Consider the following 18,063-nt stretch of genomic DNA (forward strand, 5'->3'; position numbering starts at 1 on the left):
CAGAGATTACCCTGGAGGCAGAGGGTGGAATTGGGTGGGAAAGAGGCTGTGTGATAAAGTAAACCTTGCATTTGTTTTTTCACTCCTTACTGGTTAACAATAGGCTTGCGTTACCTCTGAATGTATTACCTCTGAATGTATATAAGCACACACAATAAGAAAAGATCTTCCCCCAAGAGAGGATCACGTTGAACTTCCCTTCCAGGGAGGTGAAGAAACACAGGCCCTTTGAAGGCAAGGTTCAACCAAGGGCACAGAGCAGGGAAGCCGGGATTAGAACCCTAGTCATATCTCAGCAGATGCATGCAGCCCCAAAGCCACGCCAGCCCTCACCCAGCCCTCCCACCTGCACACAAGGTGCCAGCGTACCAGAGGCAGGGGCAAGGGTGGGGATCTGCAGCCCCTCTCCAGAGCAGCACCTCTGTAGCACCAGGTCAGGAGCCTCTCGAGGGAGTGTCTCAAAGTCCTGGATGAGGATGGGGGCATTGGGCCAGCCGATCCTCTCCAGCTCCTGCACGTTGGCATGAGGGCCCACTCCAATGGGCACCACCTGGATGTCTCCAGGCAACCTCTTGATCTCATCAGAGGCGGGATTTCCAGTGACCATGTAGACCAGGTTGGGCGCCTGCTCCCGGTCACCCTGGCTGACCAAGAAGCTGTGCTCGGAGAGGTGCTGCAGGGCCAGCCCGGTGTTGGTCCTGTTGCCACCCTGGTAGCGGATCTCTCGCACCCGCTGCAAGATGTCCCCTTTGGACTGTGCCTCGCTGAAGGGGTACTCCACGGTCACCATGTAGGAGTACTGCAGCACCGTGACATGGATGCCATCCTGGCCCACATCCATCCGCTGAATCACCTCCTCCATGAACTCCTTGGTCCTGTTGAAGTCAGCTTCGCCAATTCTGTCTGATCCTTCCAGAACAAACGCCACATCCAGAATCATGGATTTCCTCTTGTGTCCCAAGGGTGAAACCTCCAAGAGCCCTGGGCCCATGGTGACTTGTGCCATGTTGTGGGGGATGGTGGGGGGAGGGGCTTCAGGGGCAAGGTCGCAAAGGTAGCTAACAATCTCATCCCTTTGCTGCTCCAGCTCATCCACACCACTCAGCACGAAGGCCTTGTTCTCAGGGGCCTGTTTCTCAATGAGGCGGATCTGCTTGAGGTTGGCATGGGGCCCAATGCCCACCGGGATCACGATGACCTTCTTCTTCTTCAGGCCCTGGACGTAGCGGGCGAAGTTCCGGGACATCCGCTGGGGCTCCTGGCTGGCCATGAGGAGCAGGATGATGCGAGAGGCTTCAGGGCGGTCAATCTTGCCAAATATTTGGAAGAGTGTGTATTTCAAGACCTCGCTGGTGGAGGCCACCTGGCTGCCCGCATACTTCACCTGGCTGGCAATGCGCCGCAGCTCTGACGGTCGCTTCCGGTCCTTGAGCCCGATGTAGGCGTGGGAGCCGTCGTGGTACTCCACGACGGCCACGCGGACCCACTTCTGGGAGATGCGCAGCCGCTCCATCATGTCCACCACAAAGGCCTTCAGCACTTCAAACTCGGCCTCAGACAGCCTGGAGGAGCCATCCAGCAGGAAGACCAGGTCCAGCAGCTTGCTGCAATAGAAGTCATGCAAGGGCGCTTCCGAGACGTCCTCCACGTACGCAGTGGTGGGGCTCACCGGGGCATCTGTGGGAGGCATCACCAGGCCTCGCGGCTCCTGGCAGGCTTCACAGGTGAGGTTGACGCCATCACAGTGGCTGCAGCAAAGAGCAAAGAAATTGAAATGGTTCAGGAAGAACCTATGGACACTTCTGAGCCCTGCAGTATAGGACCACTTCCACATTCCCATAGAATCTCCTTCCTTCTCCATCTGAACTTGAGAGCCCGTGGACCATTCCACACCCAAGTGAGATGTCACTATTTAACATCAGTCCCCAAATAGCATGCCACCCTCCAAAACACACACAGAGCAGACTTCCTTCAATTCTAGAAAACAAAGCTTTAGCCCATCCTAAGATATGGAAAAGACAAATGTTATTCTAGGCCATGTACACAGCCACTCGAAGCTGATTTTTTTTCAACCTACATCTTCAGCAACATGAATACTTAATGAAAGTCCAAGCCTTCTTACAAGTGTCTCCAAAACAACGGTTACCAAAATGTGGACACTAACCTGTGACTGTCAATGTTCTGCTGAAGATAAATGCTTCACAGTACCTATTCTAACAGAACATAACTTGTATGAGTTTTGAAACATGTTTCATATGTTGGGCCCTAAGAAAGAAAAAACCGGAGCAAAAACATTGCGGAAAGATGAATAAAGATTCAAAACCTCAGCTTTATCTGGCAGAATAAATCATTTGGGAGTAGCAGGCAGGGGTCCCCAAGGTGTCAGGCCCAGGAAAAGACATTCACTCGTTCCTTCAGCAGACATGGGGTGAGCACCTCTCACGTGCAGGTACTGGCCAGGCTCTGTGCCCAGCCTCAAGCACACACCACAAGTCTGTAGCAGAGCCGTGGCCCCACACACGCAAATTCCTACGCTATCAGGCCAAAGTTCCAGGCTCTGCTGGTAACATCACCTTTTAGCCAGTGTCCTAGAACGTGGCAAGACCCGCCAGACTGTAGCGAAGTCAAGTGGCCCTGTGCTGGAGACCAATGTGCACCAGGAGCGTCCCCTCTGTGTACCCTCAGCCTTGGAGGAACCTGGCCTTCAGGACCCCCAGTAAAGCTGACAAGGCAGCAATGCCCTGAGCCTGGGAAATGCCCCCCTGTGGCTTGATGCCAAGCGATGCCCCCAGCCTGCTGTGCGGGACTGCTATCCACACACTGCTTGCAGCTTCAGTATGCACCGTGGTGGCTGCTTCTGCCCGTGTGCCAGCGAAGGAGGTGGGGAGAGGGCTCGAAGCTCTCACGCCCTTTTGGCACAGAACCCCAAGCCGGCATCAGAATCACCCCATCCTTTGCTCCCTCCAGGCCCTATTTCAGCATAGAGACGGAGCGCAGGCAGAATCTTACTAGGAAGTTAATTCCTCCTTCCTGTGATCCGTGAGATTTATTGCTTCGATCCCAGGTTAACGGTGCGTGAGTGACATACTTTCTAGTTTCCTGTGTTTGCTAGAAAACTCACCCCAGGCAGTGTTCACTCTTGTTTGTACAGATGGCGGAGGCAGGATCTGACTCTGGCAGCTGTGGCGATAGCCCCTCCCCAGCGAATTTACGTTCTCAAGTTTAAGTTCCCAGAAGGCTTGAACAGTGTCAGGGAGTGGTGTTGAATAGATCAGGATTTTAATAAAAGTTCCCTACTTGAGGGCAGGATGTCAGAAGGCTCAGAGCTCACCCTGAGGCCTCCTCATCTCCCAAAAGGCCAGTTTCCCAGAGGCAAGTCCAGTGAGAACTCAGGGTGACAGCAAGAAGCACCTTCCCTCCCCATTATGAAAGCCACACCCTGCGACCTGACTGTGGCCCCCACGATGTTCCTGTTACCCTGAGGGCCCTAGGTTCCACCTCGCTTTCCTCTCCTGAGTCCCCATCGTAAGTAAAAGAGAAATCTAATTTTTTGGCCAGGGGTGGTGGCTGATGCCTGTAATCCCAGCACTTTGGGAGGCTGAGGCGAGCAGATCGCAAGGACAGGAGATCGAGACTATCTTGACTAACACGGTGAAACTCTGTCTCCACTGAAACTACAAAAAAATAGCCAGGTATGGGGGCACCGGGAGGCTGAGGCAGGAGAATCGCTTGAATCCGGGAGGCAGAGGTTGCAGTGAGCCAAGATCGCGCCACTGCACTCCAGCCTGGGAGACAGAGCGAGACTCCATCTCAAAAAAGAAATCTGATTTTTATAGACACCTGTACTCAGACTAGCCATAACCTCCAAGGACAGTAAGTGACCATACTTCACCTTCAGTGAGAAAGGCAAAAACCTCTTAGGACTTAAAAACCTAGTAAGAAATACACGTAGGGGAAGCAATCTAGTCCGTCCCTAAAGAAAATGTAGCAAACTCCAGGAACAAACAAAGCCATAAACTATACTAAATAATGAATTAATGAATTAAATAAATAAACAAATACAATAAACTCAATCTCTCAACTCACGTAGAGAGGACGTTTTACCCAAAACCCAGTCTCTGGGTTAGCCCCCAGAGGAGGCAGTAAGACCCATCACTTCAAACAACCCAGGGATCTGTTTTACCAAATCTGGCAGTGCTCAGGGTCACCGGGATTCAAGGTAACTTTCTTTCCGGAGGCTAAACGCCGGCCAGCCACTTCACACACCGGGCAGTCTTCAGGGTTGATGCAGGTCTGCAAAAGCTCGTCCAGGATTTTCCCTGCACAAGAAAACTGCCATTAGGAACCAAAACGCTCCCCCTTCCCACAAGGAAGCCTCACTTTTAACTAAAAGCCCTGGAAGCCCACTCCTCCTGCCCGCGCCCCCAGGGGGTCAGCCCCCCCCACTCAGGAAGCATATTTCCTCCTTGTGCCTTGATTGATCCCTCTGCAAAACTGGGAGGGATTCCTTCACCCTACCTCACCTCCCCAGGCCTTACGACAAATGAAATCTTATCTATAGGGCTCTTTCCACCCTTCTGAATAACGCCTTCCGTAACTCTAGAGCTGTGCCATACCATATGACAGTCACAAACTGCATGTGGCTACTTCAGTTAAACTAAGTAAAATTCAATAAAATTCAAAACTTCAGTTGCTCAGACACACTCGCCACAGTGACCTTCAATAGAACATTCCCCCACCGCAGAAAGTTCTATCAGCAGGGGCTGCTCTAGATGATAATCCCATAAATAGGCACAGAAAAGCATTTTGGAGGAGCTCAACTTGACAAAAGTCACGGCTGGCCTGGCTCTGATGAAATGACCCATGAAGACAGAACCTGGTGCAGGGCTGGAGGTCAGAGGCAGGGCGTGGCAGGTGGAGGCTGAGATGAAGCAAAACTGAGATGCCCTTTGCATCCATCCCTATCTGATCCCACCAGCCCAACCCCCAGGGACAGAGGCCTCACCTGGAGGGCAGTGGGCATGGCAGCCCTCCACGCACTGCACAGGGCAGGCCAGCGGCTCGGGGTGCTGGCACGTGACTCGACAGGCAGGCGCACAGCTGTTATAGCGCCACTCACACTCATACCCGCTCTCCCGGAGATTCCTCTCCTCGCAGCTCTGAGCTGTGTAGACAGGAGACAAGGCTGTGACCACAAACGTCCCAGGACTGCAGACCTACGTGGTGATGGCCTGGGAAAATCTGGAGATAATGTTGGGGACATAAGGGATGACAGGAATTGCCAATATTAGAAACTTCTGGATTGTTGAAGCACCTAAACCAGGATCTATTGGATCAGAATTCATTTCTTTTTTTATTTTTGTAGAGATGGGGTCTTGCTATGTTGCCCAGGTCTTGAACTCCTGGGTTCAAGGGATCCTCCGGCCTCAGCCTCCCAAAACGCTGGAATGACAGGTGTGAGCCACTGTGCCTGGCCCAGTTTTCTAGCATTAATTTGCTTATGTCCAAGGAAGGAAGACTCCATAGACATGAATGTACGAGTTGATCACTCATATTGGCAAATCTAATATTGCCTAATTAAAGACATAAATCGACTTCCTTCTTTTCATCAATATTCATCAGACTCTGCCAGAATCTCTCCAGAAGCAATGTTTCCACATACTCATGCCTTGAATCCATGTCCCCCCTCACCCATAATATGAACTTCTTACTCAGCCAATGGCTTAACCCTCAGCCTTCCAGTCCCATGCCAGGACTCTGTCTTCTCTCCCATGACGGTATCCCGCTGCACTTGCAAAGTCTTAAAGCACAGACGCATGGGAAGAAGGGAGAGCATCTGAGCACACGAGGGCATCAGGACTCACGGCACAATGTGGTCGTCCTCCAGGTCACCACCTTGCCGTGCTGGGCACACATGTGGGCATAGGCAGCAATGGTGTCGCAGAAACACGTGCAGTCCCCAGTGGACTCACAGGAGCAGGTGTCGTAAATGCAGGCGTCCAGGTACGGCTCGGGGTCCACCTGCAAAGGCAGCCTCAGGTGGCCCAGGCCTGTGGCCAGGTGTTAGGAACTCTGGCTTTTGGTCTGGGTGCAAATGTTCTGATGGTCAATTTAAGGATAAGGGGTGTTCAGGTACAAGGAGAAATGCAGCTCAATGGTCTCAAAGAGGGAATGAGTGGGAAGGCAAGATTCTTCATTTCTAATCTGGATTCCAGCAAGAAAAGTTGAACAGAGCAGTTTTGCTAGCCTTTTGCAGAACACGATGAGCCAGAGGACTTTCCAGAACATTCCCTCTGTCCCTCTGCCTCCCTCCCTGCTCGGCCACCTGTCTGTCCTCACAGCCCACTCCTAGCCTCATGGGCATTTGGGTGTTTTTACAGAAACACAAACACACACACGTGCTGGTCACTGTCTTTCTTTGCCTCAATTCAGCAAAGAGAATGGGGAAATACACCAGGCCATGCAGCTGCCTCACTGCAGCGCTATGGGGCAGGTATGCCGGACAACAGGGCCTAGCCAGACTCTGACCCCAAATCCAGTTCAACCAGTTCCCACCTTTCCTCATCCCCAAAATACGCCCCTACACACACCGGATGTTTTCAGGACAGTGATGATAGACACCGAGTGGATCATTGTTTCCAAGACATTCCAACAGTCTCGATGTCCCCAACTCCTCCCCGTCCTCACTCTTCCAACTCAGATGCCCATGATTTCCACCAAACCAAGGAATGTAAGTTTCCTTTGGAGTCCTCAGAGACTGAAACTCATTGGACAGACAGAAAGAGAACTGAGATCCATGTTTTCAACCAGTCTCTCCCACATTGGTGACGCCACATAGCAGCATGTATGTGTGCATGGCTATGTGTGTACATAGATTCATGTATTCACATATACCCATGTACACGCCCATGTCCAAGTGCGTGTAACACATACATGCAGCAGATAAGAGACAACTGCAGTATAGCCAGGCATGTTGGCTTACACCTGTAATCCCAGTACTTTGGGAGGCCGAGGCACGTAGATCACAGAGGTCAGGAGTTCAAGACCAGCCTGAACAACATGGGGAAACCCTATCTCTAATAAAAATACAAAAATTAGCTGGGCGTGGTGGCAAATACCTATAATCCCAGCTGCTCAGGAGGCTGAGGCAGGAGAATCGCTTGAACTCAAGAGGCAGGGGTTGCACTGAGCTGAGATCATGCCATTGCATTCCAGCCTGGGCAACAGAGCAAGACTCCATCTCAAAAGAGAGAGAGAGAGAGAGAGAGAGAGAGAGAGAGTGAAAGACAACGGCACTTAACTTTGGGGAATTCCTCCTTAGCATTAGAGATCAAGACACAAAAATACGTCATAAAACAAGGACTCAAAATTACCAAAATTAAGGCCGGAAAAGATTTCTGTGAGACAAGAAATGGGCACCAAAGGGTTTTTGAGGGGTGGGAGAGGAAGGCTTTTCAGTCTGGACAAATGCAATAGCAACAGGAAAAGGAAGTCTCTGGCTCTGGGGTTGAAAACAAGATACTGAAATAAGGGAATAAATCGTGAGACTGGGGCTGAAAGAGAGGCGCTGGCACACGCCAAGAAGAGTGACTTCTCATGCAGAAGGAAACGTTTCCCAGGCATTGCTTCCTCGAGAAACTGTTGATTTTACTTTTTGTTTCCCAGATTGAAAGCCAAGAAAAGACTGAAGTGGTGTCTTGATGCAGAGCATGCCAAGACACCAGGGTGGTGTGCACGTTAGAAGGTCACACTCCGTGTCCGTACCACCGGGCCAAACCCTGGGACCATCTGCTTCCCATTACCCTCAAGGTCCTCACCAGCTTGTTGCAGTCCTGGAAGATGTCACTGGTGAGGATTCTACAGGAGGAGTCCACCATCGTCTGCTTCATGATGTTGTTGCGACAGGTGGCCGGGGATGAGTCCAGAGGCACCTGGGACCCAGGCAAGGGACAGGCCAGCCGTCGGCTGATCAAACTGGAGTTACTCAGCCCAGAAAGAGCCAAGGACCCTCCTCCCTGCCCTGCAGCCACCTGAAGGTCATACCACCCACAACGCCCTTTCCAGCCCTCATGAGAATGGGAACGGGGGACATCCCAGGAAGCAGGCTCTTGGGCTCTGTCCACACAGATCCCAGACGTACTTTTCTGGTGTCAGCACACTGCGAGCTCACTTTCCAGGAGTTCCCAAAGTCCACGGAGTCTTCCTCCACTTGGAGGTTGCTGCTGGTGAGGTCATTGTTCTGGATGCCATCAAAATTCCCACACAGGCCACACACTTGCTCCTTGAGAGACAGGTCGAGGGGAGGAGCACAGTCAACCCCAGGGGCATGCTCTCTGGCTCAGGGGGAAAAGGAGCGTTCCTGACAGCAATGGAGGCAGAGAGCATTTGAGGAAGAAGAGGAGCCAAAGAGCAGGACAGAGACTCAGAGGAGGCCCAAGGTGAGCAGCAAGGCCCTGCCCTTGCCAAGACCTATTCCTGAGCTTCCTTGCTGACCCTATTTTATTTAAAGCCACGGAAACAAAGAGAGGCAATTTGCCCACGTCACAAGGTCAGTCAAGGGCAGGGGTGGGAATCAGGCAGCTTTGGCCCTGGGATCACTGGTGGGAACTATCACTCTCCCCAACAAGGGTAGAATCAGAGAGGGGGGCCAGTTCCACTGCCCCACCAGTGGAGGTGGAGGGGTCTGAGGAGAGAATGTTACAGAACTGCCTTACTCTGCGTAGGTGAATCCCCTCACCTGGAGAACTGCAGCCTGTTCAGAGCAGGTTGGGCAAAATTCTGCCACAGCATAAATGTAACCAGAAAGATACATCTCACCTGCCTCCATGTTCACCCATCACGGTGTGCAATATACAAGGAGCTCTGAAAAGCCCTTAGTAATGAATGAAAACAGCAGAAAAAGGAGGGATAAGCTCTAGTGTTCTGTAGCACCATGGGGTGACCATAATTATCAGCAATTTTCTGTCTTTTTCACGTAGCTGGAAGAGCAGATTTTGAATGTTTCCAGAGCAAAGAAATGGCAAATGTTTGAGGAGATAGATATACTAGTTACCCTGATTTGATCATTACACTTAGATATACTAATTACCCTAATTTGATCATTAAACATGTATTGAAATATCACTCTGTCACCAGTAAATACATACAGTTATGTGTCAACTAAAAGTAATAGTAAAACAAAAAAACTACGGAAAGAACTGGAAATATTTGTCTGGAAAAGAAAAGGTGCTATACATTTACAACATATTTACAGCCCTGGCTTTGAGACAAAGAGAAAAAAATGTATGCTATTTTGCTTCAATAAGCAGAATTTGGCTTGGTACCAGGGGTGTAAGTTACCGAGAAACATAAAAGAAAAATGTTCTCACTGTTGGGCAAAAGGCCAATGATCTTCACATGGCCTAGAAGCCCCCACGGTGTGGCTCCTGCCCCTCCCTGCCCTCATTAACTACCATTCCCCCCAAGTCCCCCCTGCAGCCACACTGGCCTCCTCGTACAATCGCTCCAGACCCCTACCACCTTAGGGCCTTGACACACGCTGCCCCATCTGCCTATAAACTCTCTTCCCCAGATACCAGCATGACTCATTCTCTCCTTTCCCTACGTTCCCTCTTCACAGGGATCATCAGCCCAAACTATCTAAAGTAACATTCCTGCTAGAATATGATCCACACTAGGGTTACGGAAGGCAAAAGAGCGGCTCCCCTGAGATGAGGAGATTATCCTGGATTATCCATGTGGGATGAATGTCATCACCGGGTCTGATCAGAGGAAGGCAGGTCAGAGTGTGAAAGGTGCTGTGACAGACAGAAGCAGAGAGAGACAGAGAGTGGAAGATGCTACCCTGTTAACTTTGAATATGGAGGATGGGGCCACAAGCCAAGAATGCAGGCAGCCTCCAGAATGTAGAAAAGGCAAGGAAAGGGATCTCTCTCAGAGCCTCCAGAAGGAATGCAGCCCTTCCCACCAATTTTAGCTTTCCCACCTCCAGAACCATGAGATAATAAATTTGTGTTGTTGTTTTAAGCTACCAAGTTTTTGGTGATTTGTTGTAGCAGCAATTAAAAAACGAATACAAGGAAGACACACACACACACACACACACACACACACACACACTCACACACACACACACACACCTGATTTTTCCCCTGCTGCATCCACAGTGCCTAGGACAGTGTTTGACACACACAGGAACTTAGTATTTGTTGAATAAATGAATGAGTGATTTGTTAACGCTTTCTGGGAATGAGATGGGCTGCCTCAGGAAGTGAGGGCAGTGCAGCCTCACTGGCTTGTACAAGCTGAAGATGGATGATCTTATCAGGGAGGTTGTGGAGGCCATTCCTGCCTGACTAAATCAGCCACCAGAGTAGGCAGAGCCACTTGTCATATACACGCCACTTAGAGAAATCATTCAAGTTCCAACAGCTGTTGGACCCTAAATGGTGGAACCATTCTCAAAAGTTGGTTATTAGCAATTTTACAAATAGCTCTCAAAAATATGCTGGCCCACAGCTCAATCGTAAGGCAACACCCTAGAATAGTCTGCAGTGTGATAATAACATCGTGCATCATGGGTTTGCCTCTTTAGGGTAAGAAACCTTAAGAAAAGTTGATATTGTCTAATCTTCTTTTGCAGACATAAACTGCATGCCTAGCAAGGCCAGTCGAGACGTTGTTTGCGGTGGGGAGCCACACTCAATCCTTCCCACGTGCAGCTAGCCTCAGTAAAAGACTAACTCTAAGGCTTTGTATCCATAGCCCCGTTTGTGTGGGGAAGGCAGCTGGCTTAGAGGGCCGCCCTCCCGCAAGACAGCAGACAGGGACAATGGGTTGCTACTGAGGGAGCAGAAAAAGCGCCAAAGGCCAAGTTCCCAACAAGATGAAGCAAGGAAGCCACTGACCTGGTATGTCTGCTTCAGGACCACAGAGATGCTCAGGTGGTGGTCCCAGACCACGGAAAGGGCTTTGCCCAGCAGCAGAATGATGTACCGGCCAGACTCCACCACCTCGAAGTGAGTCTCATCCTTCATGGGCCTCTTCACATTCACCTGGAGGAAGATGAAACAAGAAATCCGGAAGGATGAAGGGCAGGCTCGACAGCCAGATCCTCCCTCCACTCCACGCCTGCCACCTGTCTCCTGTGCCCATGAGCACAGGCACCGCCACCCCTCCAGGGCCACCCGTGCCACTGCACCCCCGCGGGACCAGCCCCATGCCAGAACATGTCCGTGGCCATCTCATCACCACTCTCCAGGCGTCCGTGACCAAGAGACGATAACAGAGGTAGCAGCAAAACCCCGACTATGAAATTAAAGTACTATAAAACCAATGAGCAGAAGAAACCATCCATCGCTCCACAAAAGGTGTTTTATCGGCGATTGGTCATTAAACAAACAGCGGTCCCCTAGATAGGTTTACAACATGGCAATGATTTTAAGCATCTCTAGTCGATTTTTTAAAAATCTATTCCTCTATAAAAATAAGCAGGCCGGGCATGGTGGCTCAAGCCTGTAATCCCAGCACTTTGGGAGGGCGAGGTGGGCGGATCACGAGGTCAAGAGATCAAGACCATCCTGGCCAACATGGTGAAACCCCACCTCTACTAAAAATACAAAAATTAGCTGTGCTTGGTGGTGTGTGCCTGTAGTCCCAGCTACTCGGGAGGCTGAGGCAGGAGAATTGCCTGAACCCAGGAGGCGGAGGTTACAGTGAGCCGAAATTGTGCCACTGCACGCCAGCCTGGTGCCTGGCAACAGAGTGATACTCTGTATCAAAATAAATAAATAAAAATAAGCAGTAGACTCTCACCTTTCCTGTATCCCACTACTTCCCCCTCCCCAGAGCCACGGTCATCAGGAGGCAGAGCTGAAGGGAAAGGAAACTGAGGAGCTCAGGGCTAGCGCCAGGAATCACATATTGCAGGTTCGAGAAGGGCTCTGACCTGAGTCCCTGACTCGGCCCAGTCCCAGCCAGTGCTGCACCCTCAAGGCCCATTTCAGCATGCGTGGCGGACTCCCCAATTCATCAGACTGAGGCCGAGCCTGAGAACCACCATCACCCCCTTGCAGAGGTCCTCTCGTTAGTAACATATCACATGCAGAGCTAATCACGTGCGCAAATCTGTCCCTCACATGCCCGCACACCCTGTTCAACGTCATCACTGTCACTCTGCCCTAAAGAGAGCTGTTCTTTGACATGGAGTTGACACACCGCTGCCCCACAGTTAATACGTCATGCTTGCTAAGCAGCTTTCTTCCGTAATGGTGAAGAACTCACCTCCCGTCCCCTGAGGTCAGTGGTGGGTATTTGGAAGAAGGCAGAGATGCAGGCTGAGGCCATGGGGGAAAATGGAGAAAATGAAGACAGCAGGACAGGTTTGAGCCCAGAGCCTGGGCCTTCCTAGCACCACATGTAGTCAGAGAAGCTGAACCCAAACTGTGGCCTAGGGATGACCTGCAACTTTAAATGCAGGTTCCTGGGCCTCACCCAGCCCTACTGAGTCAGAATCTCAGGATGGAACTCCAGGATCCACGTTGTAAATAAGATCTCCTAAGGGAGTCTTGTTTATACCCCCGAGAACTACTTCTTAAGCTCTTAGTACACAGGGGACTGAATCCGTTTACTCCTCCTTTGAGCTCCTTTAAATATGTTTATCTGGTCAGGCGTGGTGGTTCACGCCTGTAATCCCAGCACTTTGGGACGCTGAGGTGGGCAGATCACCTGGGGTCAGGAGTTCGAGACCAGCCTGGCCAACATGGCAAAACCCCATCTCTACTAACAATACAAAAAATTAGCTGGGCGTGGTGGCATGCGCCTGTAGTCCCAGCTGCTGGGGAGGCTGAGGCAGGAGAATCGCTTGAACCCTGGAGGTGGAGGTTGCAGTGAGCCGAGATCGCACCATTGCACTCCAGCTTGGGCAACAGAGTGAGACTCCATCTCAAAAAAGAAAATGTTTCTTTTTCTCTGAAAAGAACATAAAAACATAAATGAAACATATCCCGTAACATCATCATTTCATACACACACACACACACACACACACAGCCCCGCTACCCTCCAGTTCCCACCCCACTCCAGAGGTGAGCATGGGTTCTTCCCATGTTTGTGCAGACACATGCACACATCCTCCTCACACACTCTTCACTGTCGCTAAAGTGGGATTGCGTCATCCCTATTGTTCTGCCACTTGTGTTTCTCATAAAATAATACGGCACAGTCCGATGCAATAGCTCTACCTCATCTTTCATGGCTGGGCATCATTCCATTCACACAAGTTCTAAAGGAACGCTTGGAAAATGTTCCCAGGAAGTGACAGATGCACACGGCGGGACGTGAGGGTGGAGTAGAGGAGGCTGCACTTACCTCCCCGTCGAACAGCTCGATCTCTCCTCCCTCCACCAGGATGGTGACCCGTTTCTTGCATTTCACTGAGGGGTGGCTGCATCCCTCATTCCCCACCAGGATCCGAAAGGTCCCAGGGTTGCTGCCACAGTAATCCTGGGGAAAGAGGCGTGCCAGGAGAGGGCCGTTATCCCCACTGGCTCTCACCAGACCGGAAGATTGGCATCTCTTCATGGCAGGCCTCTGAATATGTGTTGCAGGATGTTGCCATGTCCGTGGCTGTGCGTATGTGACTCTGTCTGTGCGTGGGGGAGGCGGGGGATATGCCCAGGTCAACGCCCAGGTGTGTCAACCTCACTCACGACAGATGAGCCAGGTGCCCGCAGTGAGTGGAGTAGGGGTGAGGAAGGAGGGGGAGGGAGGGAAGGTGCCATGTGCCTGCTTTGATGTATGTACCAGGCTCAAAGGCCTTTCCCAGAGCCCATTTGTGTCCCACTGGAGCCCATGCCTAGAGTCCCACCCAGGTTAACTGGGACAGTTTGACCACAAGGCATTTTGTGGCTTTAAATTCTGGTTGAATCCCTCTGAACTGCTGGCCCAGAAATGGAACCAAAGATGTTTTGACACAGCGCCACAGGTCCTGAGCTACCGGCTTGAGATGTAGAGAGGATAAGGGAGCTCCGGTCCTTGTTGGTCAATTGCATAGAAAATTAAGCAAAAGGGGTCACATTCCTGGCAAATACCTCCCAGCAAACACCTCCGTGGTGGTTATTATTGTGGTATGATGGGAAAAAAGAGAAAACATTCAACTTAGAAAAACAGGTATGAATCTTGATTCTGCCACCTATTGGTAACGCTCAACAAACCACTTACCTTTCTGACACACACACCCATACACACATACACACACACACGTATGCACATACACTCACACACATGCACATACGTACACTCATACACACATACACCCATACTCACAACACACTCACATATGCACACACACATACACACACACCCCCATACTCATGACACATACACTCACCTATACACACACACATGCACACACACACACCCATACTCATGACACACTCACATATGCATATACACATACACACACACCCATACTCAGGACACATACACTCACATATGCACACACATATACACACACACACCCATACTCACAACACACTCACATATGCACACACACATACACACATATACACCCATACTCATGACACATACACTCACATATGCACACACACACACCCATACTCACAACACATACACTCACATATGCACACACACATGCACACACACACCCCCATACTCATGACACATACACTCACATATGCACACACACATATACACACACACCCATACTCATGACACATACTCACATATGCACACACATGTACACACATATACACCCATACTCATGACACACACTCACATATGCACACACACACACCCATACTCACAACACATACACTCACATATGCACACACACATATACACACACACTCATACTCATGACACATACACTCACCTATGCACATACATATACACACAAACACACCCATACTCACGACACATACACTCACATATGCACACATACACACCCATACTCAACACATACACTCACATATGCACACACACATGCACACACACACACCCATACTCATGACACATATACTCACATATGCATATACACATACACACACACCCATGCTCACGACACATACACTCATATATGCACACACACGTACACACACATACACCCATACTCATGACACATACACTCACATATGCACACACACACCCCCATACAACACATACACTCACATATGCACACACACATACACACACACATACACCCATACTCAGGACACATACACTCACATATGCACACACATATACACACACACACCCATACTCATGACACATACACTCACATATGCATATACACATACACACACACACCCATACTCATGACACACTCACCTATGCACACACATATACACACACACCCATACTCACGACACATACACTCACATATGCACACACACATACACATACACGCATACTCACGACACATACATTCACACACGCACATACATACACCCATATACACATACACACACACATACACTCAAGTACTCATACACACATAAACTCACACACTCACACTCATGCATACACACACACACACTCACATACATACATATGTCTGTACAACACACACAATCTGCACCTCTGTAAGATTCCATTCAACTTAATGAGATTGTTAGGTTAAACGGCTTTGTGTTAGGTTGATGGATGGTGAAGGTTAAAAGAGGGAACAAGGGTGTGAGTGCTTTATTTGTTCTTATCCTCAACTGAGATTTCTGAAAAGAGAGGGAGTTAGGTCCTGATACTCCCCAAAGGAGGATGGCAGAAACAGGAGGGGCCCCAGAACACCACATCAGAAGACAACAGAACCAGCTGTGGGAAAGGAAGAAGCCACACACACAGGGCACCGTTTGGAGGGGAGTCTTTCAAACCGGTCCACTTGGGAAAGCTAGCCTGGGCCGGGGAGGGCTGGGAGTAATAGATGCTGACCGGCTGGTCCTCATTGCACTGAATTAATTGTTTTTTCCTGGATGTTCAGATTTGAAATTGGCTGGGTAGTTGCTCTGCAAAGCTGATGTTGCCTCATCATTTGCAGCTGAGGCTGGGAGACTTTATATAAAATCTGTGGGAAAGCTCTGGCAGGTGCATACCACCAGCTCACAGGTTCCTTGCCTGGTCTGCATGCCCTGTGTCCCCAGCACACTGCCTGCCTCTCTGGGTCAGCCCGAGTGTGGTGGGGACTGCAGAGGCTGCTGCTGGCTCCACCCCATCCCCAGAACGCTCTACGAAGGTGGTTGTTTCGCAGTCACCCATGCTACCTGACTCACCAGCTCCTGCAACTCAGCCTCTGGAGCTGGGGCTCCTATGGGTTTGTGGTCTTCCATTCAGACCACGCCAAGCCCCCACCCACCCCCTCCTCCTGGGAATGGAGACAGAGGGACCATATTTGTTTAAATCTTCACAAAATCAGCACCTCGGCTCTGGTGAGAAAAACACTCTTACTTCCTTGCTTACATACTTGATGTCAATCAGCAAGAGAAACTTACAAGAATCCACACAGTGGGGAGTGGGAGGCAGAGGGGCTGCTACCGCACTCACCAGTGGGTGAGGATTCCTGGGATGGGTCTCATCCGCTGGGCAGGATGACGTTCCTGTGTCCCATCCTCCCACTCCTCCCATTCCGAATTATACCAGGTTAGAAATTAAAATGGCAGAGAATCCCACAGAGCCGTACCATGGAATGCAAACTCCAGTGGTCATTTCAACCAACCCCCTGTCCAGGGCCACCACACAACACCTGCCACCTGCAGACTGTGCACTGCAGAGGGTGCTGAGCTCCCAGCCCAACCCACTCCCTGAGCTATGCACCCGGACTGAGGCTGTGTCTGCAGAAGGAACAGACACATTTTTCTAATTCCACATCCGTGCCGAGGTCACCTGCCGGTAGCCCTTCCCCCACACCAAGCCTCATCAGCAAGCAAGCGTCTGTCTTGTTTTATAATTCTCCAGGTGAGCAGAAGGAAAATGGACATTGATTTTGAGTTTCAAGTCCCGTATCGCTTCAGGACTTCTGTGAAGGACTGGAAAATAGTCCAGTAGAGGCCAGACCCCAGAGTTCTTTCTGCAGACAGACCCACAAGGAGGAGGTGGAAGGGCATACCTCCCGCCCCTCCTAGAGAGAGACAGCACCCTCTCCCCATGTCCCCGCCTCTCACCTGCACCAGAACGTACTGGCACTCCCCAGGGAACATGTATTCGAGCCCGTCGAAGGTGAGGTAGTGGGCCATGCCGATCGTGGAGCACGTGGCGTCACACACGTGGCCTGTGCAGTTCCACTTCCGGTCCCGACAGACACTAGGAGCAGTCATGGCAGGTATGACAAGTCGGGTACCTTGGGTTTTAGTGGCCCATCTGGGCAACGGAGACAATAAAGGAAACAGAACACTCTGGGTGCCTCCCAACCCTCCAGAAAGTCCCAGGATCTCGAGGACCTGCAGCCTGGAGTGGCCAGCACAGGGCACAGCAAGGAGAGAGGGTAGCCTAGCTGCTCTCTCTACAAGGGGGAAACTGAGGCAAAGCAGGGAAGGGGTTGTCCAAAGTGAGTCAGGCAGCCAGAGAGAAAGCTCGGATGCTCTTTAGGCCTTCTATATAAATTCGCTCAGCCTCACCCTAGAAGCCACATCTATCTGAGACTGGCCACAGGTCTCCGTAAAACAGACACACTGAGGTTGAAATCCTGAGGCTAATGGGAAAAAAAAACAGACAAAACAGCAAGAACGCCCAGAGTCTGGAAAAGAGGGATGAAGCGTGCGCTTCCGCCAGGAGCAGTTCTGTGTGCACAGCTACATGGAAACACGTTCGTAGCTACATGCTAAAATCTAGGGGGATCTGCCCATTGCCACGTGTCCCACCCTGCTACCACCTGGAACCAGAGCGGACATCAAGAAGCCCCCTTGTGCATCAGAGGTGGTAAGCTCAGACCTCAAGCACAAGGGACAACCCTCTCTGCCTGTGTCCAGTGGGCCTCTTTCCAAGGCTGTGCACAGCCATAAAGTCAAAGGCAGGGTGCGTGAACAGGGCAAGGGGTTACATGCAGGAGAGCCAAGG

General features: G+C 50.7%; 1 protein-coding gene across 1 annotated transcript in view; it reads right to left on the reverse strand.

Annotated features, from left to right (window-relative positions):
* The window catches only part of VWF (von Willebrand factor), a 177,000-nt gene that overhangs the window by 63,803 nt on the left and 95,134 nt on the right, over nt 1–18,063 (reverse strand). Inside the window, exons 20-28 of the mRNA XM_010330022.3 lie at nt 17,172–17,310; nt 13,369–13,503; nt 10,908–11,054; nt 8,141–8,281; nt 7,818–7,931; nt 5,865–6,021; nt 5,006–5,164; nt 4,184–4,319; nt 370–1,748 (exon numbers count right to left, since the gene is read on the reverse strand). Coding sequence (XP_010328324.3) covers nt 370–1,748; nt 4,184–4,319; nt 5,006–5,164; nt 5,865–6,021; nt 7,818–7,931; nt 8,141–8,281; nt 10,908–11,054; nt 13,369–13,503; nt 17,172–17,310 — 2,507 coding nt within the window. The remainder of the gene's footprint in view (nt 1–369; nt 1,749–4,183; nt 4,320–5,005; nt 5,165–5,864; nt 6,022–7,817; nt 7,932–8,140; nt 8,282–10,907; nt 11,055–13,368; nt 13,504–17,171; nt 17,311–18,063) is intronic.

This window comes from Saimiri boliviensis, chromosome 7, assembly GCF_048565385.1.
Source record: "Saimiri boliviensis isolate mSaiBol1 chromosome 7, mSaiBol1.pri, whole genome shotgun sequence".
NCBI classification, from domain to species: Eukaryota; Metazoa; Chordata; class Mammalia; order Primates; family Cebidae; genus Saimiri; species Saimiri boliviensis.